The following is a 27742-nucleotide window of genomic DNA, read 5'->3' as shown; positions in this document are numbered from 1 at the left end:
CGTAAGCAAGTAGACTGACTCCTGCTTGCATGTACTACTATTACTGCATGCATCGACCATTATCCAACATGCTTCGAGAGTATCAAGTGAAAATAGAGTAATGCTTGAAGAATAATGACATTATGTAGACAAAGTAAATCCAGTTAATATGAATGAACCCCATCGTTTTGCCCTTAGTGGTAGCAATACAATACGTGTCATGTCCATTTGTGTCACTAGGATTGAGCACCGTAAGATTGAACCCACTACAACGCACCTCTCTAGCTGAGGATAAGTTAATCTAGTTGGCCAAACCAAATCAATAGATTGGAGAGAATTACGAAGCTCTCATAGTCATGCAAATATATGGGTCCAGCAAGGAACTCAATATAATCTCATGAATAATCTAAACATAAACCCACAATTGATTGCATCCTAGCAAACACACCGCATAAGAGTGATTACACAAGATAGATCATTGCAGGAATCGCGGTGATCATGGTAATGAAGAACATAGAGAGAGAGATATATAGCCATCTTGGTACTAACTACGGACTCATAGGTCTCTCGTGAACTACTCACACATCACCATTGGAGCATCAAGGATGATGTAGACGCCCTCCGTGATCGACCCTCCCTCCCGCAGGGCACCGGACGAGGGCTCCATATGGGCACACGGCGGAACAGAAGCTTGCGACGGCGAAAAAAGTGTTCCGGGAGGCTCGCTAGGGTTTTTGGAGCATATGTGTATTTATAGGACACAAAGGAGGGCCAAAGGTCAAGTGAGGTGGCCCCAATCAATCAGGGTGCAACCACCACCATGGGCGCGCCCCTGTTGGCTTGGCGCCACCTCGTGCGGCCCCCAGTCTTCCTCAAAAGTTTCTAGGTCTTTATTTTGTTGAGAAAAAACATCAAAAAGTGTCAGGAGATTTGGACTTCGTTTATTTATAAAAGGCGAAAAAACATGCAAAAAACAATAACTCGCATTTGACACTGAGTTAATAGGTAGTGCTCAAAAATAATATAAATCCGCAAGTAAATACTTAAAAAAGCACCCTAAAATGATAGTATAATAGCATCAAACAATTAAAAATTATAAATACATTAAAGACGTATGAGTGCCCCCTCCCCCACCCCAAGCCCTCACTCACTTAACTCTTTGATACCCTACCACTAGACTCGATGGTGATAGACATTTATCCGTGTGATGACGTCGGTTATGTTGAGCAGGTCACTACTGCACGGCCTATGACGGTTGACGTCAAGGTCGACGACGATAGAAAAAAGCCAAATCATGATATATTTTTTATAAAACAGGGTCAATCGTTCTAGTGTTAGGACGTGTTTGGTTTACAGCCTAATGTTGTCACGCCTAACCTTAATTACTCGTGTCACCACTGTCACATTTGTGACTTGCCCAACATGGTCCACAATTCCACATGTCATAAGCTCAATCTCTTATCAAGTCTTACCACATTTGTGACGGTCGTTTTATTAGCCATACCTTTTATGACAGCCACAAAGTTAATTAGTTATGAACCAAACATGCGTCCAAGAAGCACAAGAGTGATTTCGGCCAGGGCCTGTAGAGGCGTCCGTCTCGAGAAACAACGAACATGGGTGTTCTCCGAAGCGAAACATGGGCGCTATCACCGTCATGTTTCCCGCGCGGCCTGGCGAGTCGTACGTTGGATGCTAGCAAACGGCATCTGGCGCGCAGGCCAAACGGTATCCGGCGTACGTGTAGGCTCGCTTCCCACCGATATGCTGTACTCCCTCCGTTCCTAAATATACCTTGTAAAAATTTCATTATAGATTACATACAAAGTAAAATGAATGAATATATACATTAAAATATGTCTATATACATTCGTATATAGTTTATAGTCCAATCTCTACAAGGTCTTGTATTTAGGAACGGAGGGAGTACTATTTTATTTTCGTTGCGACACAGGTGAGAAAGCAAAAAATTAATAAAATAAATGAACAGGCGCCGTCGGTCCCTCCCACCTACTCCAGTCGCTCCCGGACAAGAGCAACCGTCCAGTCCCATGCCCAGCTTCAACATCATTCACGTGTTGAGCGAAGCGACGGGAAGCGCTTCCGGACGGACACACATGATCCTTGCAAGCTCAGCAGGGGCAGTGGCAGTGGCAGAACCACCGTAGAAAACGACACGGCGACGAGTCCCATTGTTCAGCGCACCCAACCCAAGCCCGATGAGATGGCCACCGTCCCCGGAACCGGAAGCGTCCTATGAACGCAACGCGACGACGACGACGGGGCGGCACATGAGGCATGATTTAAATTTAAACAAAAGCAAAAGGGGGCGGAGGAGACACGTTCTCCTTCACCGGAGCTCGATCGGTCCAGGTCGTTTTCTTTACTGTTTCCCCCCACTCCAACCGCGCTTGGTGTGCAGTGCACTCCACACGGTGCTCGTGAAGAGGTTCACACGGTGGTGTGGTGTGGTCTCGTCGCCGTCCGGGTCGTCCCTGCCCGGTCCGCGAGTCGCGGTTCTCACTAGCTCACATGACATGACCGGCCCGCGCTGGTAGTTTTCACGGTAATTGCCGCTCGGTTTCTCCGCCGCTTCACCGGGGGTCTGCCGAGTGATAAGAGACCGGCCAGCGTCCCGGATGATAAAGAGTAAAGAGTATCGTGTGTCCACGCCCTCTTCAGTGCCTGCCTAGTACTTACGCTGCGCCAAGATTTGGTCCCTTCCCTTCCTCCCCCTGCCTTGGTAGCATTAATTCATCTGTCCGCTCAGGCGTGGCCATGGCCGCCGTCGTCTGCGTCACCGGCGCCGGCGGCTTCATTGGCTCCTGGATCGTCAAGCTCCTCCTCGCCCGCGGCTACGCCGTCCGCGGCACCTCCCGCCGCGCAGGTACGCTTCCTCTTTCTCTCCCTCCCCCTCTCTCTCTCGCTCGCTCGCTCGCTTGACGCTTCTTGCGTCCACGAATGGACTGGGCTGACGAGCTCCGCTCTTGGTTGGACGCAGATGACCCCAAGAACGCGCACCTGTGGGCGCTCGACGGCGCGGCGGAGCGGCTCACCATGGTGCAGGTCGACCTGCTCGACCGGGCCAGCCTCCGCGCCGCCTTCCACGGCTGCGACGGCGTCATCCACACCGCATCCCCGATGCACGACACGCCCGTAAGCGGCGGCCGCTCGGCTTGGTTTGGCCACCTCGATTTCCGCCGGAATTAACAAAGCAAAGCTGACGGTGGTTGTGTTGTGTCGTTGGACAGGAGGAGATCATCGAGCCGGTGATCACGGGGACGCTCAACGTCGTGGAGATGGCCGCCGGCGCCGGGGTCCGGCGCGTGGTGCTGTCCTCCACCATCGGCACCATGTACATGAACCCCCACCGCGACCCCGACGCGCCGCTCGACGACTCGTGCTGGAGCGACCTCGACTACTGCAAGCAAACCAAGGTCCGGCATGCACCTGCGCCCCGCAGCCTCTAACTTTACTTTAACTCATCCACCCGATCTTCGCCCTCGAATCGCCATTGACGCGCGCGCGGATGACGGCAGAACTGGTACTGCTACGCCAAGACGATCGCGGAGCGGGGCGCGTGGGAGGCTGCGCGGTCGCTGGGGCTGGACCTGGCGGTGGTGATCCCGGTGGTGACGCTCGGCGAGCTGCTGCAGCCCAGTATGAACACCAGCACCAAGCACATACTCAAGTACCTCACCGGCGAGGCCAAGGCGTACGTCAACGAGTCGCACGCCTACGTGCATGTCAAGGACGCCGCCGAGGCGCACGTCAGGGTGCTCCAGGCGCCCAACGCCGGGGGTCGCCGCTACGTCTGCGCCGAGAGGACGCTGCACCGCGGCGAGCTCTGCCGGATCCTCGCCGGCCTCTTCCCGGAGTACCCCATTCCCACAAGGTACGTTAATATACCGTCCTGCATTACTCTTCAAACGAATGCTCCAAACTTCAGAATCCCCGTTCAGCCGACAGTTAGATAATTCTGACAAAATTAAAATAGCAAGTACTCCACTGTTCTTAATCGTGGTACTGAACTAAGAATAGTTCTTTCCACGAATGTGCTAACGTTTCTACACAATCTTGCTTGCAATTGTCCGTTAGTACAACAGAAGTTGTTGGTGGTGGTTGCCTGTAACTTTCTTAAAAATGAAAGTGATAGCTTTGCTTGGCCTTAAAGACAAAGCAGACTTCTTTGAGATCTCATGCATCCTTAACTTTTTAAACTTTTAAAGCTTCTCAACACGCTTAACAATGACTTAATTAGTTGGGCATCTTTGGACAGTGACAAGTCTCTAACCCTTCACAAAACCTGTACAGATGCAAGGACGAGGTGAATCCGCCAAAGAAGGGTTACAAGTACACGAACCAGCCTCTCAAGGACCTAGGCATGAAGTTCACCCCTGTGCAGGAATACCTCTATGAAGCTGTGAATTCCCTGCAAGAAAAGGGGTTCATTAAGAAGGCTTCTGGCACCAAGGTACAGACCGTAGCACCATATGAAACCATTTGAACAATTTCGAACACCTCAAGTTACTTCAGAAGGAGTTTGAAAAAAAAAAGGTTTCTTCAGAAAGGAGGATGGAAATAGAACAGCCACATGCATGGTAGCGTTGATACCTGTATCATTAGCAGAATCTGTAATATGCACTTCATCTGCTACTAATTCCTGATGTACACTTTCTGAAGATATACAGTACTAGCACGCATATTGGTCCTCACTCGATCATCGATTTTCTCGTTGCAGGTGCTTGCTAGTAGAGGGGGTTCGCCGCCTCAGAATTCACCGGCGCCCATGTTTATGTCGAAACTTTGATAGGCTTCTGCGCAAAGTAACAACGCAGTTCGCCGTCATGGGAATTGTAATTCATTTGATTAAGTGATATGTTTGTTGTTAGCCAGTTCATGTATGTAGCAGCGCCGTGTTGACCTGCACGGTTGACTGGAACAGGTACGTCGTTACAGAGCAACTTCAGTGATACATGCTAGATAATTTCCCTGGTCGACGTTCTTCCTCCCGGCACCTAGTTTTTCATCTTGTCTGACTCAGCGGGTACAAATACTGATCCACGACTTGGCCGTGCCCTCTTTGAGGTCTCGTTCGTACAGTCGTCATGCTGTTCCGGCCAGCTTCTGCTTCTTGTTCCTGGTGATCTTGTGTGTGTGTATGCCTTCTCTAACTGCCCTTCTGATCTTGCCTACTGTATATGTACCTGTGGAATCAGTTCCATTCAGCACACGGATTAATCATCATTCAGTGGCAGTAGTGCTTCCGATCTGATGAAGAATCAACCCAATCGCTTGTGAAGCACAAGTAGTAGTTTATTATTATTATTTATTATTTATTATTATTGGGGGTGAAGCACAAGTAGAATCAACACACCTACATGCACACAAAAGGTATGCAAACATGATAGTTTCGCATACTGTTGTTTATAGCTCCATACCAAACCGTGTGTGAAGCACACTCTTCCCGTTGACGCATAAAATCAACCCTCAATATGCTTAATGAGGACATATATGTATATACTCCCTCCGTTCCATAATATAAGTCTTTTTAAAAATTTCACTAGAGGACTACATACGGATATATATAGGCCCTGTTTGGATACTCTAACCTGGTTAGAGTTACAGTTAGATTCTAATCCTTGAACTAACCTGAACTAACTCTAACTCTAAAGGTGTTTGGATGAGAGGGTTAGATGGACAATAAATGCTTTTTTTTAATCATTTGGCTACTTTGGACCTCTCTCTTTTTCTGGATCCCACCTACTCTAACCCAAAAAAGCACCTTTTGGGTTAGAGTTTTTAGGTGGGTTAGATGCATCTAACCAACTCTAACCCATCTGTTTGGATCTTTGAGGGTTAGATGGTTCAAATCTAACCCACTCTAACCCTAGGATCCAAACAGGGCCATAGACACACTTTAGACTGTAGATTCATTCATTTTACTTTGTGGGTAGTCCCATAGTGAAATCGTTTAAAAAATTTATATTTAGAAACGGAGGAAGTATATACGAGGCTCTCATCATTAACACGGGTGCGTACATGCATGCATGGTGGGATCCACAGCGCAAACCTGCAAGGTTACGGCAGTAGGTGGTGTGATGCCTCATGAAGTGTGACAGGTAATAAGGCAATGGTACTGCCATGTCCTTCTTTCCGCCAGCATTGGAACATGACGGCCTGATTCTTCTTTTAAAAAAACATATATATGTCGACCACGGCTTTTTACAGTTCACACCAAGGATATGGATCGACACAATCAAAGCAAAAAAGACTGTTTATGTGGCTTGGGTGAAGTATCGATAACACATGTTGCTGTAATTTGGTGCTACTGATATGCTCCCAGCCTCGGCAAAGTTATGTAGACTGGTGTCAAGGAGAGAGCACATCCATCCCAGATTGTGCGGTCTGTACACGTACGTAGCACGGTAGCAGCCCCAGTTGAATAATACTCCTAAATATAAGTCTTTTTAAAGATTTTATTTTAGAGTGATTGCTAGGAAACGGTCCATAAGGAACATATATTTAATTACTTTCTAATGTGCACTCGATCTGCAATGCACACCATGCGCAATGAATAAGAAATTGCGCCATGAAGAAAATCTGTGATATGATCAAATTAAATACATACTCCCTCAGTTCCAAAATTGTTGTTTTAAATTTGTCTAGATATGAATGTATCTAGTCATATTTTAGCATTTAGATACATCCATTTGTAGACAAATTTAAGACAAGAATTTTTGGACGGAGGGAGTACTTTTTTTGGATTTCCTTGATAAGTTACACGAGTTGGCTCCCAGAGTTGTGGTTTTAAAATACATATAAATTGGACAAAACAAATCAGCAGTTGTTTTTAACGACTTATATGAAGCCATACATATACCCAATTCGACATAAATTCAAAATTAAATTAAAATGGAGGAATCGTTCTAACCGTAGTCACGCCTCATGACTCAAACCATATGACATGAAAATGACTGGAGATTAGATGCATGATTTTACTCAGCATGATACATGGTACTCCCTATGTTTTTAAATATAAAACCATTTAGAGATTTTACTATAGACTACATATGGAACAAAATGAATAAATCTACACGCATTTATATACATTCGTATGTAGTTCATAGTGAAATCTTTAAAAGGTCTTATATTTAGGAACGACTGGAGTATTTTATTACTAGCTAGTTGGTTCTTTGAACTTGTACACGCAACTAGCTGCTGTCACGTTGCATAATTGCAACGATTTTGTTGTGGTTTTCAAAAAGCTTGTACACACAGTATACTTGAATAGAATCATACGAAGATCTGAGTATAAAATTCCAACAAAAGTAGCTAAAGCTATTTGCTATTTGCTGCAAAGCATATCATATTTTTTCTATGGGCCGGAATGCTTTAGATATAATACATTTGCATAATTAGCTGCAATAGGGGTTCCAAAGACCTCAGAACGTCTAGTAAAGTTACATGCAAGGTTCATTTTAAGAACTTCATTTACTGATATAAAACCGCCCGAGTGAAATCGTTTTTGTTTTCCCTTTCATTTCGGATGTGACTTAGCTTGTTACATTTTTCTTAACTAGGGATTAATAATATTCCGCTACAAAAAGAATGAGCTTCGCGTATCTTTTTTCCCCATCTTATTCTTCATGTTTCTACAGTTACCAGTGTTGTTTGAATACGATTTTCATCAACCTGGAGTGAGACACCATATTTGAAGTTCAATTCCAGATTTGCTACCACATTCCTTGGGCGCCTAAAAAATCTGCCGATTTTCTTGCTAATTTTTTCAACATAAACACTTATGACATGTTTTGGCTAAATTAATCCAATTTTTGACAAAAATGGCCCGCGTGCAAGCGTTGACATGGCATAAACCGATCAACGCCATTTGTTGACCTTTAAGTTAGAGATGGGGCCCACCAGTCATCAGCTAAACTTACAAAAGGGTCCCTATAGAAATTGCACAAAACACCCAAGAAACAAAATTATGTTAGGAACGCTATTGTGCCCGCAAGCATGTCACCACCGGAAGGGACATAGGCGATAGCGGAGAAGCCCCGAAAACCAACTCCAGCGACCACACACTAGCTTCACGTGGGGAGAGCGGCGACATGGCATACTTCTTCCCAGTCGGCGCACTAGGGCAGGTTCTGTTCCCTAGTTGTGAGGGCCTGACACTAGGAACGCAGTAGCCGCAACACGGGCGCTAGCTCCTGAGTGGGCACCCCGGACTCAATCAAGAATCACAATGCGTAGGCTGCAACACACACGGTAGCTCCTCAGTGGGCACCCCGGACTCAATCAAGAATCACAATGCGTAGGCTGCAACACACACGGTAGCTCCTCAGTGGGCACCTTTGCCTCGGTCAGGAATCACAGCACCGGCACACGCCGGAGAGCTCAAAACCCACTCGCCCGTGGCCATGAGCTCTCCAATGGCACTGACCCGTGCGCCCCAAGCTAGAGAGCGGTGGCAATGACCTCGTGGACACGAAGGGGATCAACTAGCCGCATGCCAGAGCGGGGAAGGGCGAAGCTTGTTAGGTTAGGAGAAGGGGCCATGTCGCGGGATCCAGTGTGACGCTGCACGAGATGGGACATCGGGTGGTGGATATCGAGCCATAAACTAGATGACGCGGCGTGGGAGAGGGAGTGAGGTGGGTGTCGTTGGGATCGCGGGGGAGGGGATCCTAACAAGTGGGCCCTCTGTCCAATTTATGTAGTGTGAGTGTTTACAAACGGATCTAACTAGTCAGAACCATCATTAAATCAAGTAAGCGTCTATTTACTGAGAAAATTAGTAAGGGAAACGGTACATTTTTTAGGCGCCCAAGGAATGTTATCGCAAATTAGAATTGAACTTGAAATGTAGTGTTATTTTTTGCAGATCACCCCCCTCACCAACCTGTGAAAACTGCCTCATTATAGATCTTTACTTGTTGCCCTAGCCTGATCACTAGCAAATAGGAAATTTGAACTAACTCGTGTCTGCCTGATTTTCATCGGGTCTGTTCCAACCCAGGAATGAACATAATAATCCAATATGCCTAAGAGAGCGATCGGGACTACTTTTAGTTATCTCAACATGCGTGCCTTCACATCATCCAAAAGTTATACTTCCTCCATTCTTAAATATAAATCTTTTTAGAGCAATTTACTAAAAGACTACATACGGATCTATATAGACATATTTTAAAATATAAATTTATTTATTTTGCTCTGTATGTAGTACTTTAATAAAATCTCTTAAAAGACTTATATTAAGGAAAGGGGGGAGTACTCTTTAGATTGACATGCATTGAGTTTTAAATCGCATTGTACTGTATTTAATTGTGACATGCACAAATTTTCATGTTAAGATTTCTCTTTTGCTCATGCAAAAACTTCTCACATAGTTTAAAACGTAGGGGCTGAATTAGTATTCTACGCAATATTTAGAAACTACATATCCAGTTTCGCGGCAACATGCCCAAGGTATCGTGTAGTATATTACATGTTGTTTACTTCCTCTCTTGTAATTATAAGATAAATCGGATATTTAGTTTCTCACAGATATTGTCGCTTATCTATCCATTCTAACTAATATTTGTCTCAAACCTGAATTAAACAAATATTCCCAATCATAGGTCCACTGATCTTACTATTATCTACTCCCTCTATTTCTAAATATAAGACATTTTAAAGATTTTACTATATACTACATACACAGCAAAATGAGTGAATCTACAATCTAAAATATGTCTATATACATTCATATATACTCCCTCCGTTCCAAAATAAGTGTCGCATATTTAACACTAAGTTAGTAGAATTTTTATACTAGAGCAACGACACTTATTTTGAGACGGACGAAGTAGTTCATAATAAAATTTCTAAAGCGTCTTATATTTACGAATGGAACATCACAAGCCCATGCATATTGGCTGAACGGTCAACATCCAACACAAAAGGCCGGGAGATTAGTCTGCACTTTGGCAGTTTGGCTACAGCTAGCCTTGTTTGTAGATGACTTTACTTTTCTCAATGAAACATGGTTAATTTTTTTGCCTTTGTTCAAAAACAAAAAAACATATTGTACATGCAATGAAAATATTTATTACTTCCTTCATTTTTAAATATAAGTTTTTCTTAAAGATTTTACTAGGGGACTACATACAAAACAAAATGAATGAGTCTACACTCTAAAATATGTCTTTATAAATCTGTATGTAATCTTCTAATGAAACCTTTCAAAAGGCTTATGTAAACACAATGGAAAAGAACATGCATGCAACGGTATGCATTTCCCATGTTCGATGGCTTATGTAAGGTCAGTAACAAATAGTGGAACATGCATATATTCTCTTTATATGTGTACAATTATATGTCTCTCTAAATGTATGCCATTTTTATAAGGCATATTTTGAACAGCACAAAGATTATGTGATAGAGTGTCTAATATTGGAAAGGACAGGCGGGAGAATAGAATTGTCTGGTTAGCCATATATACATGCTCAAGAATGTCATGAAAAGAGAATGGACACAATAAGGGCGCAACCAAAGAATACCATTAACTTTAGGACCAATTTCATTTTTTTCTCTAACTTTGTCCCGAACTCATCTTTACCCTTAAAAAACAGTGCTTAACTTTGCTCTTCCGTTAGATGGCGTTATAAAAATACCCTTCCGTGCCGTTTTCGTCTTGTCAAAGGGGTTTGACCGTTATCAAGTTATTTCCTGAACATAGTTTTTCCTCCACGATCTAACGGTCAAACCCCTTTGATCGGGGACGGAAACGGCACGGAAGGGTATTTCCATAACGACATCTAACAAAAGAGGGGCAAAGTTGAACATTGTTTTTTTAGGGATAAAGATGAGGTCGGGTCAAAGTTAGGGAAGAAAATGTAAATGTCCCTTAACTTTATAAGATTCACAAGTTATGGTAGTTATGAATAAGATTGCAAAATAAACAGTCTTTTAAGACAATTTCCATCAATCAATGTGAGATTTGCTAGACCTTGCGATTCAAGCATCCATATCGTGGTGGCTTTTGAAACAACAATTGCTTATCTCTAAGAATTGTTAAACATTTCCCAGACTAACTGCATAACACAGAGACACAACACCAGAGAAATCATTCACACTCAAAATGCATGTAAGTTCCTCAAACATGCGTGAGACATTAGTAAATACTTACTGATTAAATTACTATCATGGTAATCTTTGTTATATACTTTCGTTTGCAATATATAAACTACGAGTTAGCTCGATGGGAAATAATATGTAGTTCAAAGAAGCTCCAACTGAATTTCAGTGGTTCCATAACTTAAAATGGTGGTATACGGAAAATCACCTTTTATAGTTCGAAAGCATGTACATTTATTTACAAGTCAAATTATAAACACAATTTGACAGTAAGACTCTAAGGACGAGCGCAGTTCAATGTCTACAAGTTCTCCCCTTCGCATCTCTTTCCTTCAGCAAGCATTGAGAAAAGGTAGATGAAAGATGAAATAAGCCACAAACCGGTTTGGAATTACTATTTTTGAAGCAATTAAAGTAAACGCTGGGATATGTATCTTGCCACATGAAATTGAGTGATAATTTTCAAGGCGGATCTAGCATCATAACTAACACACTCAGATTAGTAAACCAAATTACTTAATCCAACCATAGCTGAATCTGCCACAATTTGCACACCTTTTTTCAACTTGGACGCGTTGCACATATGCTTTCCACGGATGTAATGCTATCATATGCTTTTATATGAGGACATTTAGGGGAAGGGACGATGAAAGCAAACATATGCTGGTTGAAATTTGTGAAAAACAAGGTGAATCTGAATTAGATAGATATATGGACAACATGAAGTAACAAGGTCGCTAAAAACTAATGCACTTCCAAGTAAGGTAGCTAAAAAGATAAAATAATAAGAACTTCCATAATTAAATGAAGGAATGAGAAATAATACATCACATCAACACAATGGATCCACAGAAATAACTAAACTTTTACTGAATCACAGAAAACTAACACGTAGCTAACTAGAGAAAACTACCACCACAAACAATCTTACCAGGAGGATGTTGACAATTTAATGAGCGAATAATGATTTACCATCGATTGGAGAATGGGTCTATATATATATGCATATATGTTGACTGGCAACTAACTTGTCTGAAGCGTCCATCACCTTGAATCACATCAACCAGATCATTCAAGAGATTAGTTTTTACTACGCGTCACTTATTTTCTCCACACAAATTGATATGGTTGTGCTTAATTAGGTAGGTTACTAGACACGATTCAGATTCTTCTCGGCATGTCGCTGTGTTCAACAAGCAAGGTGGACTTCTTTTAATTTTATTCTTCTAAATATAAAGAACAGCTTCAGTTAATCAAGCACACATATCAATCACCTGGAGACTCATTCTTATCCACTCCTCACTCATAGACCAAACAACATGCATGTGAAAGCAAGGGAAACTAAATTTTATACAGATGCAACCAATAGCACATCTCAATGACACCAAAAGCAGCTGCAATTCACTCCTCACGGAAGCACCAGATAATATAAGCATGGGAATAGTACCTTGTGCAAATTGATGGTGCAGCTGTTACGTTGGCTATTAACATGATGCCCTCATCCTGGAAAAAGGAATAATGGCAGAAGGACCGGTGAGTAGCAGTGAAGATGACAACAAGGTGTAACCCAGAATATAATCAAGCAACTGGCAACATCAAAAGGAAAACGAAAACTTGAACAAATGAAAAGCAAACAGACATATGCAAGCCCCCATCAGTAAAACTGCAACAGCAGGAGTTACCCTTTTACAGCGTGTGTGTGGAACAGGAAGGAGAGAGAGAGAGAGAGAGAGAGAACCAAAGGCCAAAGTGAGAGAAAGACAAGAGGCCTAACCTAAGATGCAAACTAGATCTGGCAAAAGCAAAGTGAGGCCACCTTCCTTGCCAAAAATGGCTCATCTCTTAGCTTACTCCATGCTCCATTTTTACCCCAACAAGAACTTGATGAAGCCCCACCACCATGGCTAAAACCTGCTTCCATGAAAACAAGGCAACAGGAAAGAAGAAGGGGGGTTGTTAGGGAGAGAAAGAGAGAAGCCGCATGTTGCAGACTTGCAGTGTACCGGCAGCATCTCCATGATTCAGCTCCCAAGGCGAGTACAACTGCAAAGGGGGAAGATAAAACAATCTGGGGATGAAAAAAACAAGTAACAAATCCAATCATTTATTCCAGTACTAGCTACAAGCCTAGCTACAGCTGCCACTCCTTAAAATTACCACTAGCAGCCGTATCACTCTCCTCGGTAGTAGTTCCCAGGAGCAACTTGACTGAAAAGATCAAAACAACAGTGCAAAAAAAAAAATGCCTGCGCACACATCTAAGAGATAAGGAAGTGGCATGGTAAAGTGGGAGAAAAATCAGAGAAGAGCGGCTGTCTTCCTTTTGTGGCTGAGTTCCTCTCACAAGCAGGGTTTAACCTTCTTTTTTGTGTGGAAAATTATGAACTACTGAATTGAAATTAAATCAAATTAGTTCTACATACCCACCAGTAGATCTGAATGTAACGTAAACTCCTGAGAGAAAGAGGCTGACAGAAAGAGGAGTGAGCACGCGGCGAAGACGGCATACATGTTATGCCGGCATCACGCCGTGTGCTCACTCTCTTCTGTCAATCTCTCGAGGGCCTCTACACACCAGGAGTTAACATTACTTCACAGATTGCAAAACAGAAGAACAACTTCCGACACAAAAGTAGCAAAAAAAACCCAAAATCCAAAAGGAAACCCACATAAAACCTCAGATGCATGGGAGAGGTTTTTTCTTCTTGGATCCGGTGAGCGGCCGCCGTACTGGAATTGAAAGGAGGAGAGGTGGTGAGAGAAAGGCCTCTCTCTCTCTTTCTTGGTGTTTGGTTTTGGAGCAGGGGAGATGGATGGGATAGCTGGTCGTACCTCCAGCGCTGAGACCTCCCATGGTTTTAAGTAGTACCGGGAGTAGTACCCCGGCCCAGGCTGCTGCTGCCAAGTAGTAGTTCCAATCAGCAACAGTTGACACTACAGTATGCATCTTTAATTAATTGTCCATAATATTATATTCTTTGAGCGGTCCTACATAGTACAAATATCCCACCCAAAAAATGAATTTAACCTAGCACTGTCCATTGTACGACAATACTCTGTAGCTAGTATCTCAAACGAGGCCTTATAATTTTATGTCCTTGGTCCATTTTAAGTTTTCATAACCACTGTTTCTTTTTTTGTCTCTTGGAAATTAAACCTGGATATATTAAGCTACTTCCCACCAGCCAATTCACACAGCCACGAGTATCTGGTTTGATCTCATGATCCCCTTGCTGGCTTCGTGTATACCATAGAATAAAAGGATACTTATCTGCAACTGTCCAGCATCCATGAAACCATCCATGATGGTCCCTCCGTTGTCTATGGCTTTTGGTGCCCCCTATCTGCTATATATATTACACAGAAGAAATTAGAACCAAATGTGTAAGAAGACACGAAGGAGACTAATCAGCTATCAACACAAAATGGCAATAATACATAACAGAGACAGAGATAATTCAGATTGAATTGAGCAAGAATACCAATAATGCTAGCAAACCACATACACAGCTGAAGGGTGATGCAATGCAACTATACTGTTCAGTTATACCAAAGTTCAAGCATGCATAAGCCATATATTCTCTTTGCATATCTTGATCTTCAAGGGTACAAGCTAGTACAGCTTGATTTTTGAGTGGTCGTCGGATATTCAATATTCCACATACCCTTGTCACATAGTTCATGGGCCGATTTTGAATTAATTAAAATTGTGCTAGTGCCATTACCCGTTGCAATCACTCCCTTATACATATTAACGGTATGACTGTACATGTCATGTACGAGAAACCATTCATAAAAATCTAAGAACTTCAATCGAAAACGAGAGATTAGCCAGCATAAATATGAAGAAAGGTATAACCTTCACTGTGTACTCTCAACAACGAAATTTAAAGGAAGCAAGGTCACTTCTCACCCCCTCCCTCTCCAAGTTGACAAATACTCCCTCTCTTATAAATCCTGGCTACTAGAGGCACGGACTTTAGTGGACTCATTGGCAAACAGATAAAAATGAATCTGATAAAGAACAGAATAAAAAAACACAGCCAGCTCCCGAGTTAACATGTGCATTCTCTTTTCTTTGTAAGTAGGATTTGTACACAAACAATACAGTAAAGAATATCTTGGATTTAAGTCAAAATTTAAGGCATGTTGATCTAATTGTTATTCTTTAAATGGACCTCGTACATCAATTAAGAAGAAAATTGTCACAAAAAAACAGGCGAAAACCGATAGAGACATGACCACATTGATCTAAATTTTGCGTATCAGATAATTTTCAAGTGCCAACGTCAAGGCCCTTCGGCCTTCTGGATTGTCAACTCAAATTGATGTCGGCTTTAAATGAATGGTCATTCGTTGGATGGCGGTGGTGATAGACGGGAATTAGTCATGATTTTCAAAAATAGAACTAGAGTGGTAGCGACACATGCAAGCTGTCCGGAGATGGCACAGAGGCATGTGAAATTGTGAATCTTCAAGGACACACCTAAAGATCAGAAATCTAATTGGACAAGAAAAAGGTAGTCGGGTGTCAAAAGAGCACTTTCAAGATCTACCACTGCTCCTAGTCCATCCCATGTTTAGTCTTAGTCACTACTGACCAGTTTGATTGTGATTCATACTATTAAAGAACACAGGATTATAGAAGGCTTAGACGATTGGTCTTTCAAAAAAAATCTAGAACATTACCTTACTGTGCAGGTGTTACATCCTGAAAAGGACAGAAATTCGCTTTCATCATTTTTACAAAAAAATAATAATGCAGAGAGAGAGAGAGAGGTAGGTTAGCTTAATGCACTGCTTAGTGAGTACTAGCAGTCATGAGGGAGTGTGTGGTACCGAAGACATGTCCCCATGCGATGTGGTCGCCGGCCGTAGGCCCCAAGACGTTATCTTGTGGCGCCTTTTCCCATCAGCCAATAGGAGCAGCCATTTTCAACACCCCACGGCCGCGAAAGGTGGCATGCGTACGTCCTCGTCTCCCCCTCTTTTCCAGTAAAGAATCCGGCCGGCCAGGAAAAGTAAAAAAGAAGAGGGATCGGTGGTGGTGTGCGTGAGGGCGAGAAAAACCACCGGGAAATATATAGAAACGAAAAGGCATAAATCCCCCTTCCTCTCCTACTCACTGTTTTCTCTGCGTCTCGTTCTCGAGGTGACCCTCGGCAGTGATAATAATCGTAAACAGCGGGCCGTGTCGGAGAGATTAGGAACGCCGTTGTCGAGCCTTGATTGGCCGTGCTAACGGCGGGCCCACGGGCGTGGGTCTGACACCAGACCTTTACGTGGCTAGGCGTGAGTGGTCATGGGTGTGTGGGGCCTCGCTGTCCGGCCTCCCTGAGGGCTTGGAGCCTCGTCCTGGGCAGTGGCGGGTAGAGTGGCCGCAGTACACCATTGTCTTCTGGTAAATGTAAAACTTACAACCATACCCTTGAGAATGGATTTTATTCCCAGACAACTCCCCCAACCTACGTAACACTAACGTCTGTCTGAATGTTTCGGAGCACAAAAAGATGAATTAAAGAAATTAATTGCTCGCAGGGAAATGGAAATGTTCGGAGTTTAAACACCCCTAATAAAAATCAGCATGATTTCTGCACCTAAAACATATCTTAAGCCATGAAATATGTTTCTATACTATTTATTTGGTGTCGTAAACTTGGTCAAACTTTATAAAGTTTGACTCAGACCAGAAGTTATATGTCTATATTATGGAAAAAGGAGGGATCATATATTCTGAAGGAGCAACTATACGTCAAGTGGCTTGAAATATTTTCTAGTTTCACTCAATTATATGCCCCCGTCCATACGATTTACATCCAACGACTCAGGTGCTTTATTCAACCTCCGAATCGTCTTCCCCTCTCACCCCCAATCGATGAACCCCCCCTCAGTCACTAGGAAGACTGCTTGCCCACACCGCTCGTAGCCGGTGTCTCTCCCACGCCGCCTTGCCACCCCACCCCTTCCATAGCGCCCTGCGCCTTCCTGACAACCCCCCTTTCTATCAACCACATTATGACCATATCTACCATTTTTTATCAAGTTTTCTCAAAATTCAAGTTCCACAATTTTTGATCAAGTTTATAGAGAAAATTATCCATATCTACCATACGGAATATATGAACATACCATGGGAAAATATATTTCACAATGAATTTAATGATACTGATTTGTTATTCGAAGTGTTGATAAGTTTTTCCATAAACTTGGTCAGAGTTTACAAAGTTTGATATTGAAAAAAATCTAATATGTAGTGTAATTTGGTAGGGAGGGAGTATATGAACAAAACAGAGCCTAGATTCTAAAAGCTTCAATTTAACACTACTAAACCTGAATAATTGAGTAGTACCAAGTGTGGAGTACGACAGGTAACTTGACTTGAAGATCACACCTCATCTGAATATACTAGCTCCAAGGTACACAGATTTTCTCTTGTTCCTAGAGTACTTTCGAGGAATCTTCTCTCATGTGCATCGAAAGGAACATGTCACTTGGATACAGCAGTGATTTAGATTGGATATTTGGAAGTACAAGCACGTGTCAACTTTTCTCTGGTTTGGGTTTTGGATTTCGTTATGAACAGTAGTAGCTATAAATGACACCGACAGATCCCAGGTACTAGGATCGTATATCTTATCTGTACTCAATATCTTATACAGTATATATACTTAAGCAAACAAGTATATATAGTAGCCTGACATCTCAGCATAGTATAGCTCAGTTTACTCATCTTAGGTTCTCAGCTAACAACCCTGAGTTCGATCACATCTCGTCTGTACTGCATCTCGATTGTAAATTTTAAATAGCTAGTACTCCATCTTGATTATTTTCCTTCATACGAGGTTTTTGGTTATTGTATTTACTTTGAGAGCTTGCAGTTTTCACTTAGTCTCAACTACACTATTTTTCCATAGACAAACATGATGATAATGATGATGACAGCAGCCTTGTGTTGTAAAAAAGAGAGGGAAACTAGCCTCACCTGATTGTTTAAAATATATTCAGTTTATGCCCTTTTAAAATAGTCACTGAGCTAACATAGAAGCTCAAGCATCCAAGGTAATTCTTTCCAAAAATATATTTCGTGATTTTATTTACCACATACATTTCATGCAGAAATTTCAAAACAACATATTGTATGACAACTTTATGATAACACTGAAAAGATAATACAAAGTATATCTCAAAAGTATTTACATACCTGGGAGATGCAATTGCCAACTCAGAAAATATCCCGACTAAACCATTAAAATATCGGTGGTTGGCGATGAACCTTATAGGTCATTGAGGATAATACCAATTCGAATATCACATCTAATTATATCAAAAGAAAAAAAATCATAATTGTTTGATAAATCTAGATAGAAATTTGAAGTATGTAGTAGCAAACATATAAAAGTTTAAATAATAAATACTAAATAATTATTCCTGAAAACATGGAATTTGGAGCCCATCAACTTCGTTTGGTTTTGTTTCATATCAGCCACCTATAAGAAAAATCCAACTGGTTAACTTTCCAGCTTTTACAGGAATATTATTATTTACACTGATTCTACTCACTTAGAAGCTCTATATACAGCTCCTTTAAAATGGTAAACCATACCAAACTTCTGGAATTTCAGTACTGCAAAATATTCTTCCGGGCCCCTAAGAGAAAATTTTGCTAAGAGCCCAAAGTCTCCATAACAACCCATTTTGTCGTGAAAAGATGCTGTAATGCAATCAACAACTCCCAGCCTGCATTTCCAGCTTTACTTGGGAACGGAACTAATGCTTGACAAAAGAATGCAACAACTAAGAATTATTGGGTAGAACTGAATAAAACGTGAAGATTAAGGGCACTGTTGAGAGTTTTGATCAATTTACACGCAAAGTTGAATTTTCCTCTAAAATCACACACTGTGTAATAAATTATTTTTATTTGTGGTTCCAACTGCAGATCTCTTCCAACCACAGCAGGTATCAACAGCTTGCACCCACCAGCGCCTATGGTGCGTTCCAGAATAGTTATGACAATGCAACCATACATTAACCATTTGCACTATGAAAACCTCACAAGGTTCTGTGAAGGAAATTCTGTAACTATCCATCAACTCTGCTACAATGCCAAATGGAGCCTACTTGCTTGAACTCATTATGCAACAGTGTAATATGGACGCATCAGTAGCAAGAGTTAAACAATTAGGAAAGCAGGAAGGACGTGACAAGTCAAGCTTATATTAGACGACACGGCATGCCTTGATGCAGCTATCCTACAGCAAAACAAATCACAGTCCCATTTAATCAGAATCTATGTAACGAGCACTGTTGTGAAACAATGATGCATGCATCTCGTGTTCAGTACCAGGAACATCTTAAACCACGTATGAGGCAGTGCAAAAGCTAGTTGTGTCTATCCTCCACAATTTTTTGTATCTGGAATAGCTTTGTACTCCGGAAATAGACATATAGCTTCCTCGCACTGGTGGGTTCGCCCACTTGCGTGAGGTGTTGCAGATGTGACTGAGATGGCACTTGCAGGCCAGCCAGCGTTTAGATAGACCATTGAAGGCTATGTGGGACCAATCTACTAGTCAGGGAGCCGTTAGATCAATCCAGACTCATCCAGGCACAGTACGTTTTTCGTGCTACAGAATAACCACACATCCTTTGACACCTACGCAATCTCTTTTCCCCAGAGAATAGATGCAATGTCATGTTGTGATAACTCTTTTTTCCCATCGTAGTCACCAAAGGAAAAAGATAAGCGAACAAAGCATTATGCTGCCTGCATCTAGTAGCCTGTAAGATCGTGGCCGGCCGACTGACCAGACAGATCTTGAAAACAATGGAGCTAGCAGGATAAGTGATGTAACTGACACTGAAATATGAGGCACTGTTAAGCAAAGGAAGCCAGCATTACCTTGCCCTACCAAGGCCGCTGCTTTGGTCAGATCCCTCTTTTCCGCAGCGACACAATTTGTTGACACCTGAAACTTTTACGATTCTTCCCCCCTGCATTCAGAAGACGACCGTTTTGACATGGAACTGAACGGCTATCCGCAACAAGCTAGGACCACCGGCAAGAGGAGCATGGGAAGGACCCCTCACCAGCGATCCATAATAAAAGGTCGGCCTAAATGTCACGTGAAGATTGAATCTCGCTGAGTGCCCCATGGAACCTACATGCATGCGCCAATTGCTGCTACTGCACAGACAAGTTGTCAAAGTCAAGTTTAGTGCGCCACACCATAATTTCTAGCAGGACCTACACGAATGCCCGATCCATCCCCTCCGTGATTCTATGATATGGGTTAATTGCTGGGTTCTGGCATTCGACCAGATCAGCAGTAATTCACAAGAGGGTCTGCTGGTTAACTGGACCATGCACTGTTCTAGAATCAAGGAACAACTAATTGGAGGACGTGATGTATCAAATAAACTTACAAACTACCTTGACTTGTATGGACCCATGGGACCAACTTTACTATTACTGAGAAGTAAGTACTTCCTCCGTTTACAAATACTCCCTCCGTCCGGAAATACTTGTCATAGAAATGGATGTATCCATTTGTATCCATTTTTGTGACAAATAATTTCGGACAGAGGGAGTATGTCTTTTAAAAAATTCCACTAGAGACTATATACGAAGCAAAATAAGTGAATCTACACTCGAAAGTATGTCTATATACATCCGTATGTAGTCTGTAGTGAAATCTCTAAAAAAAACTTATACTGTATTTAGGAACGGAGGGTGTATAAAATGTTTTGGATATTTCAATATGACCAAACACATTAAAACGTGTCTAAATACATTTGATTTAGAAAAAAAGTTAGAACATCTTATATTTGTGAACGGAGGGAGTAACACATAATTAACCTTGGAGTCTACTGAACAATGCAGATACCAGCAGGACAATGTACAGTCAGATTAATTTCACAGAATAAATCTATGTCTGGTATCAGCTCCTAAGCTAAATGGTCTTGCTGACATATAAACTTGATTCGAGCAAAACCAACTTTTGTTGATATGATGAGTGCATAAGAGGTACAAGCTGACTCATCTAGACTCTAGTACAACTAGAGGACACCACAGTAGGATGAGGTTGCCACGTTCGTTTGCGGTCCACCATTTAAAGTCTCCACCGACATCGCTTTCTTTGGGTGAATCAGTGCTGGCTTTAATAAATATTACAATTAAAATTCACAATTTACAGATCGCAACATTTGAATGTGATTTATCCAATTCGAAAAGTCACATCTTATGAATGTTTGGTCATTATCGCTGATTTTCTCCCTTTTTGACACAACCCACCCATGGTAAAATCTACCCCAACACGCTTAGATTTTCCAAACCATCATTCCATCTTGCAGTGTTAATGTCACATTGCAGGCTTGTTTCTCCAACCATAGGCTAGCTTGTAACAATAACAACAACATGGCAGCTTCTGAATTTCGGATCATTTTGTATGACTTAATATTTTATCATTATGTGATTACCATCCTATATTAGCAAATAGCAAGTGCCAACTGCCAAATAGGCAACCTAAATATGACAGAGGGTCCAATGAAAATACCTATACCCACAAGTGGAAACAAGATCATATATATAACCTATGAAGTAGATAACAAACAGGAGATGATAGTGGCATAGATCAGTGCAGCATAAATCCTACGTCAAACAAACAGGATTCAAATAAATACACGGGGATCTACAGAATTATTAAGGGGTAAAAGAAAAATTAGAGTCATCAAATCCCGTACCTTGATTTCTCATCTTCCCGCACATAGTGGCCGAAACTGTACCTCCGCAGCTTTTACTTCATAACAGGCTACAGCTTAAACTGTAAGCGATGTTTGGCCCAGCTGCACTGCGGCCTGGACAGACAGCCCCCACCTCTCGCCCCAGGCTCCAGTGAAGCTACAATTATCCTCCAGTATCCCCATTTCCAACCGTCCTTCATCTCCTACCTTTGGCATCTCCAACAAACCACATTACATCTCCATTCCTATCTCATCGTCTTGATTTCCTTTAGGAAGATCTTCGCCACATCATTTTTCTTTGTTAACTAATCTGTATGTTCCAAGAAACGTGTGAAATAATGTCCAGATTTCAGTAACTATTTCTGAATCAAATAGAATGAAACATTCCTGATGTAAGACAGAAAAACAGAAATAGAATTATTCGTTTTCTTCCATCAAACAGTTGTTTGTTTTCTGGAAGAATCAAATGTTCCTACACTATTAAAAATGATAATTAAAACTATAGTTGGGTGAACAAGCTAGTCGATGTCCATGTCTTTCAATATCATGGATCGCACACACATTGACAACATTTCTTATTAAGCATTTTAAGTTTTTAACAGAGTAGTTACATTCCCTGGAAATCAATGCTATAATTTCTAGATCATCATAACAACTATTGGTGGCTACTATCAGCGCAAGAACTCTTCACCGATTGCGTATTTGGCATCAAATGAATTCACCGATTCAAGGCAAAATGGAAGGCTGTTGATGTATTCAGTAGAAAAAAAAAACTAACCACAAAAACTTAGCGACATAAACATAGTGCAAGAGCTATGCAATCAGGATTTCTTGTGAGGCAACTGCAATAGAGATCCACATGTGTACATTCCAAAAATTTGATCAGAGCCGTTTGTAGTAAGATATTGCAATTGACTCAGGAATCTACAGAGCACGGCATGAACAGGTAACCGCTCACATTGTAGATGATGATCAGGCACTTGATTCTCAGATTGCAGAAACAGACTCCAACGTAATGCAGAACAGGTAACTGCTCCCGCACATGCGTATAAGTTCGAAATAAAACTCATTTCGTATCAAACGATGATGAACAAACCCCAACTCGGGAGAATGACTAATCAAAGCTTATCGATCAAATGATCATAACGAAGCCGCACGCGACTCTGCAGCCTCACTTCATAGGCAGAGGCGCACACAGATGCCGCGACGGAACCACAAAGGTAGCGTAAACAGCGCCCAATCACCGGCTCTCTCACGAACCCAAGCCGTGCGAAGCGCCGCCTCAATTCGCCTCTGCCTTTGCACGGTGTAAGCGGGACGAATCGACTAGAGCTCGGAGGGAGAGGCTGGGGCGGAGCCGAGGGGGTGGGGGCGTCTCGAACCTGCTAGGGGTCGCGCGATGCCGGAGAAGGACGAGGCGGCCGCGCGAGGCTGTGGCAGTGGAATTTGCGGTGCTCTGCCCCTCTTCCTCCCTCCATCGTCGCAGAGCCCGGAGACGAAACCAATTTACTGGGGCTTTTGGTGTGGAAATGCTGGGTCGGTGGATGGCTCTGTGAGCCGACGCCTTTCCCTCTCGACGGCGGTGGGCGGTGAGCGGTGGTGGATTGGCGGCAGCGAAGTGCGGGGAGGGAAGGAAACAGGGAGAAGCGGCCGTCATGTCATGGATTTGTGATGGGCTTCAAAGTCTCGCCCTATCGGGCCTCAATATGTCTTGGACTCAAATAATATAAGGTCTATCCCTACAAAGAAGAGCATATATGGGCTATGGGCTACCCCTAAAAAAACAAATCTGGGCTTGGAGCAGATTGGACTGTTTGTTAACATACTTATTACTGTAGGAGGCAACTAGTTAGCGAGCGCTCCATTGCGAGCCTTCCAGCGATCGCTCTCGCGCGTCGCCACTTGGGCGTTTTCAGTCGCCGTGTCGCGCTCTGAGCGTTCCCTTCGGATTTTTTTTTTATTTTTGCGAGAGGCACGGGTTTTCAGCAAGAGGCACGGGTTTGCCTTCGCGAGTGCCTCTCGGAAAGGAAAAAAACGCGTTTTTTTTATGAGAGGCACGGTTTGTTTTTATGAAAGGCACGATTTTGCCTTCGCGAGAGGCACGCCCGTGCCTTTCGAAAAGGAAAAAAACGTGTTTTCTGTTTTTTTTACGAGAGGTACAGTTTTGCTTCCGCGAAAGGCACGGTTTTGCCTTTGCGAGGAAAAAAACACGTTTTTGTTTTGTTTTGTTTTTGCGAGAGGCACAATTTTGCTTCCGCGAAAGGCACATTTTTACCTTTGCGAGGGCACGCCCGTGCCTCTCCGAAAAAGGAAAAAACATATATTTTCCTCTCTCTTTTTTTCGCGAGAGGCACGTCCGTGCCTCTTCTGAAAAGAAAAAAAAAGCATTTTTTGCTCTCTCTTTTTTCACGAGAGGCACGGTTTTGCTTTGACGAGAGGTACGGTTTTGCCCTCGCAAAAGGCACGACCCATGCCTCTCGGAAAGGAAAAAAACGCAATTTTTTTTCTGTCGCGTGAGGCATGGTTTTTTGGTCCATTTTTTCTCTTCCGGTTTTTTTCATGAAAAAAAAGTTCGTGAAAACCTATCAACATGGGATCTAGTTTTAAAAATCTCGACGCGAGAAAGCCAACGGTGAAAATGGTTCGAGATTTGAACGCATGGTTTAGGAGATAAAACGTTTTAAAAAAATGGATCTACGAAAAAAGGGAAAACTTCAAGGTTGCGACAAGTGGCACGCATGCAGTGCGCCATTTATCGCAATCTGTAGAGGTGAGAGTAATCGTTGGAAGGTGTACTCGCTAATTAGTGATTTCGCTTACTCTATCTTGTATCTTCGTGACAAACCAAAGGGGACCTCCTATGTGGCGCCTTCAGCGTCGGTTAGGAGAACCGACGCTTGCAGCGCTCCTCCTCATGAGTCGGCCCATGTAGGATGCGTTGGTTATTAAAAAATAAAAAAATTTATAGAATTTTAAAAAAAAATAGATTTGCGAAAAAATTTCAGTGATTATCAAAAAATATGTTCATGCTTTTCAAAAAGTTCACAAAATTCGAAAAAAATCAACGATTTTCAAAAAAAGTTCATCACTTTTTAAAAATAGTTCATTGATTTTGAAAAAAGTTCACGAATTTTAAATTATATTCACTGATTTTCAAAAAAGTTCACCAATTCCAAAAAAAAGTTCATCGATTTTAAAAAAAGTTCGCCGATTTAAAAAAAGTTCATCGATTTGGAAAAGAAATCACAGACTAAAACACACACAGGATCTTTAGACGGCCCGGCCCATTGCGGAGCGCTGCACGCGCTGGTTAGCAAAATTTGTGCGTAACCGGCGCGTGTGACGCTAAATTGGGTTTGCCAAACCAACAAGCGGGATGCTAAAAACTGAATCTTTTCACTTTTTTTTTAGAATGTGCACAAGTGTGCATATCATATTTTATAGAAGAAAAATGTGAAGAGACCCTCAAGAAAGTTTACATCTTTACAAGGCTTTCAACAACCTCCACCACCACTCACGCTACACCGCAAGAAAGTGAATTACTCACCATTAGCCCGTCTATATCCGCTAAAGAGGGACTCTAGGTCATCTTTGAGCAGTCCTGTCGACTTCCACGCGCGACTTGCACGATCAATGTTGCGTAGTGTTGTTTGAAGTGATGGTGTTTCACCGTAAAAAAATAACTGCATTGTGATGTTTCCACAGCTCCCATAAGCATAAAGTGATGATCGCCTTGAAGTCTCTAGGTGTGCAATGGGCCACCAATCGTGTGGAGCACCATTCCACCAAGTCATCTTCCGCCTCTGGTGCCTGTCCGGGAGCCCCCATGGCAGTCCAAACCCAGAGCCATAATGGTCATGCAAAAAACGCACGTTAGGAGTATGTAGTTTATGGTCTCCACATGCTGGTTGCAGAAGGGGCATGCGGCATGGTGAGGTAGCCCTCGACGTGCCAAGCGGTCTGAGGTCCAACAGCGGTTTCACATCGCTAGCCACACGAAGAAGCGGCATTGTAAGGGTGCTTTCTGTTTTCATACAAAATTTGCATATGGTGCCACTTCTCTCCCAATGAACTTTGTCGCGTATGTCGATCGGATTGAGTAGTTTCCATTTGCCTCTTGGGCCCAGCGGATGAAGTCTTCCCTCTCCTCATGCAACTCCACCTCGGCTACTCTGTTCCATAGCATCGGGTATTCCTCAATGTTCTTGAGGTTAGGTCCAACATCCCTCGCCCAAGTCTTGTCCTAAAAGGCTTGTCGCACTATTCGTGAGGCCATCTTTCTTGGGGCAGTCACCTCATATATGTTGGGTGCCATGTCTTGAACCCGGTTGACATGAAGCCATTTGTCTTCCCAGAAGAGTATTGTGTCACCATTTCCAATGATTGTCGTTGTTGCTGCCTGGAAAATTACTCGTGCTTCACTTGTGACATTTATGTCGAACTCCGCCCATGGCATGTCTACATCCGTACGTTGCAGCCAAAGTCACCGTGCCTGAAGCGCGGCGTTCAGCCAATGCGGGTTTAGAATGCCAAGACCACCAGCCCAGTGTGGGGTACAAACCTGCTCCCAAGCCACTCAGCATTTACCATCATGGGCCTCCCGCTTCGCGCACCATAGGAAACCGATACGTCTCCAACGTATCTATAATTTTTTATTGTTCCATGCTATTATATTATATGTTTTGGATGTTTTATATGCATTAATATGTTGTTTTATATTATTTTTGGGACTAACCTATTAACCTAGAGCCTAGTGCCAGTTTATGTTTTCCACGTTTTTTAATATTGCAGATAAGGAATATAAAACGGAGTCCAAACGGAATAAAAACTCCAGAAATATTTTTTCTAGACTAGAAGACACGCAACAGACTTGGAGTAGGGGGCAAGGAAGTTGCCGGGAGGCCACAAGCCTGCAGGGAGCGCCCTGGCGGTGGCCACACCCCCTGGCTTGTGGGCCTCGTGCAGGTCTCTTAACCCTAATTCTTGGCCTATAAAATCCCAAATATTTCAGAAACGTCGAAAAGAGCCACGAGAATACTTCTACGCCATCGGGAGCCTCTGTTCCCGAGAGATCCAATCTGGGAGCCATTTTCGGTAATCTACCGGAGAGGGAGTAGATCACGGAGGGCATATACATCAACTCCATTGCCCCTCCGATGATGTGTGAGTAGTTCACCACATACCTACGGGTCCATAACTAGTAGCTAGATGGCTTCTTCTCTCTCTTTGATCTTCAATATCATGTTCTTCATGATCTTCATGGAGATGTATCCGATGTAATACTCTTTTGCGGTGTGTCCATGTGTGGATACATAGACAAAACAATGTCCCTAGCAAGCCTCTAGTTGGCTAGCCAGTTGATCAAGGATAGTCAAGGTTTTCTGACTATATGCAAGTGTTGTCACTTGATAACTGGATCACATCATTAGGAGAATCATGTGATGGACTAGACCCAAACTATAAACGTAGCATGTGATCGTGTCATTTTGTTGCCATTGTTTTTTGCGTGTCAAGTATTTATTCTGATGACCATGAGATCATATAACTCACTGACACCGGAGGAATACCTTGTGTGTATCAAACGTCGCAACGTAACTGGGTGACTATAAAGGTGTGATACGTCCATTTTGCATCATGTTTTCATGTTGATATTTATCGCTTCTTTGGCTGTTATTTCACTTCGCGGTACAATTATTATGCCTTTTCTCTCTTATTTTACAAGGTTTACATGAAGAGGGAGAATGCCGACAACTGGAATTCTGGCCTGAAAGTGGAGCAAAGTTGAGATACCTATTATGCGCAACTCCAAATGCCGTAAAAATCAACGAGGATTTTTTTCTTGATTTAACAAAAATACTGGGCCGAAGAAGCGCCACAGGGGGGCGTGCAGGTG

The 27742-nt window shown here is 42.7% G+C and overlaps 1 protein-coding gene and 1 long non-coding RNA gene across 9 annotated transcripts; one reads left to right on the top strand and one right to left on the bottom strand.

Moving 5' to 3' along the window:
* The first annotated feature begins 2339 nt into the window (after window positions 1–2339).
* Window positions 2340–4979, top strand: LOC123401265 (cinnamoyl-CoA reductase 1-like). Its single transcript, XM_045095024.1, has 6 exons — window positions 2340–2866; window positions 2981–3135; window positions 3231–3416; window positions 3519–3874; window positions 4294–4453; window positions 4721–4979. The coding sequence occupies exons 1-6, from the start codon at window positions 2758–2760 to the stop codon at window positions 4787–4789; spliced, it is 1035 nt and encodes a 344-aa protein (XP_044950959.1). The 5' UTR covers window positions 2340–2757; the 3' UTR covers window positions 4790–4979.
* Window positions 4165–23416, bottom strand: LOC123401266. 8 transcript variants are annotated; one of them, XR_006611063.1, is made up of 11 exons: window positions 23232–23416; window positions 21850–22159; window positions 20197–20293; window positions 20009–20100; window positions 18308–18420; window positions 13939–14453; window positions 13264–13314; window positions 12881–13149; window positions 12554–12609; window positions 4594–5186; window positions 4165–4411 (listed from the first exon to the last, which is right to left on the bottom strand). It is a non-coding gene; the product is annotated as an uncharacterized LOC123401266 (long non-coding RNA). The 8 variants fall into 8 exon arrangements; XR_006611062.1 differs by having other exon boundaries at window positions 13939–14450; XR_006611064.1 differs by lacking the exon at window positions 20197–20293 and having other exon boundaries at window positions 13939–14450; window positions 23232–23411.
* Between the last annotated feature and the right edge of the window lie 4326 nt (window positions 23417–27742).

Source organism: Hordeum vulgare, chromosome 6H (assembly GCF_904849725.1).
Source record: "Hordeum vulgare subsp. vulgare chromosome 6H, MorexV3_pseudomolecules_assembly, whole genome shotgun sequence".
NCBI lineage: Eukaryota > Viridiplantae > Streptophyta > Magnoliopsida > Poales > Poaceae > Hordeum > Hordeum vulgare.
Note: the sequence above shows the minus strand (reverse complement) of the source record. Positions and strands in the feature narration are given on the sequence as shown.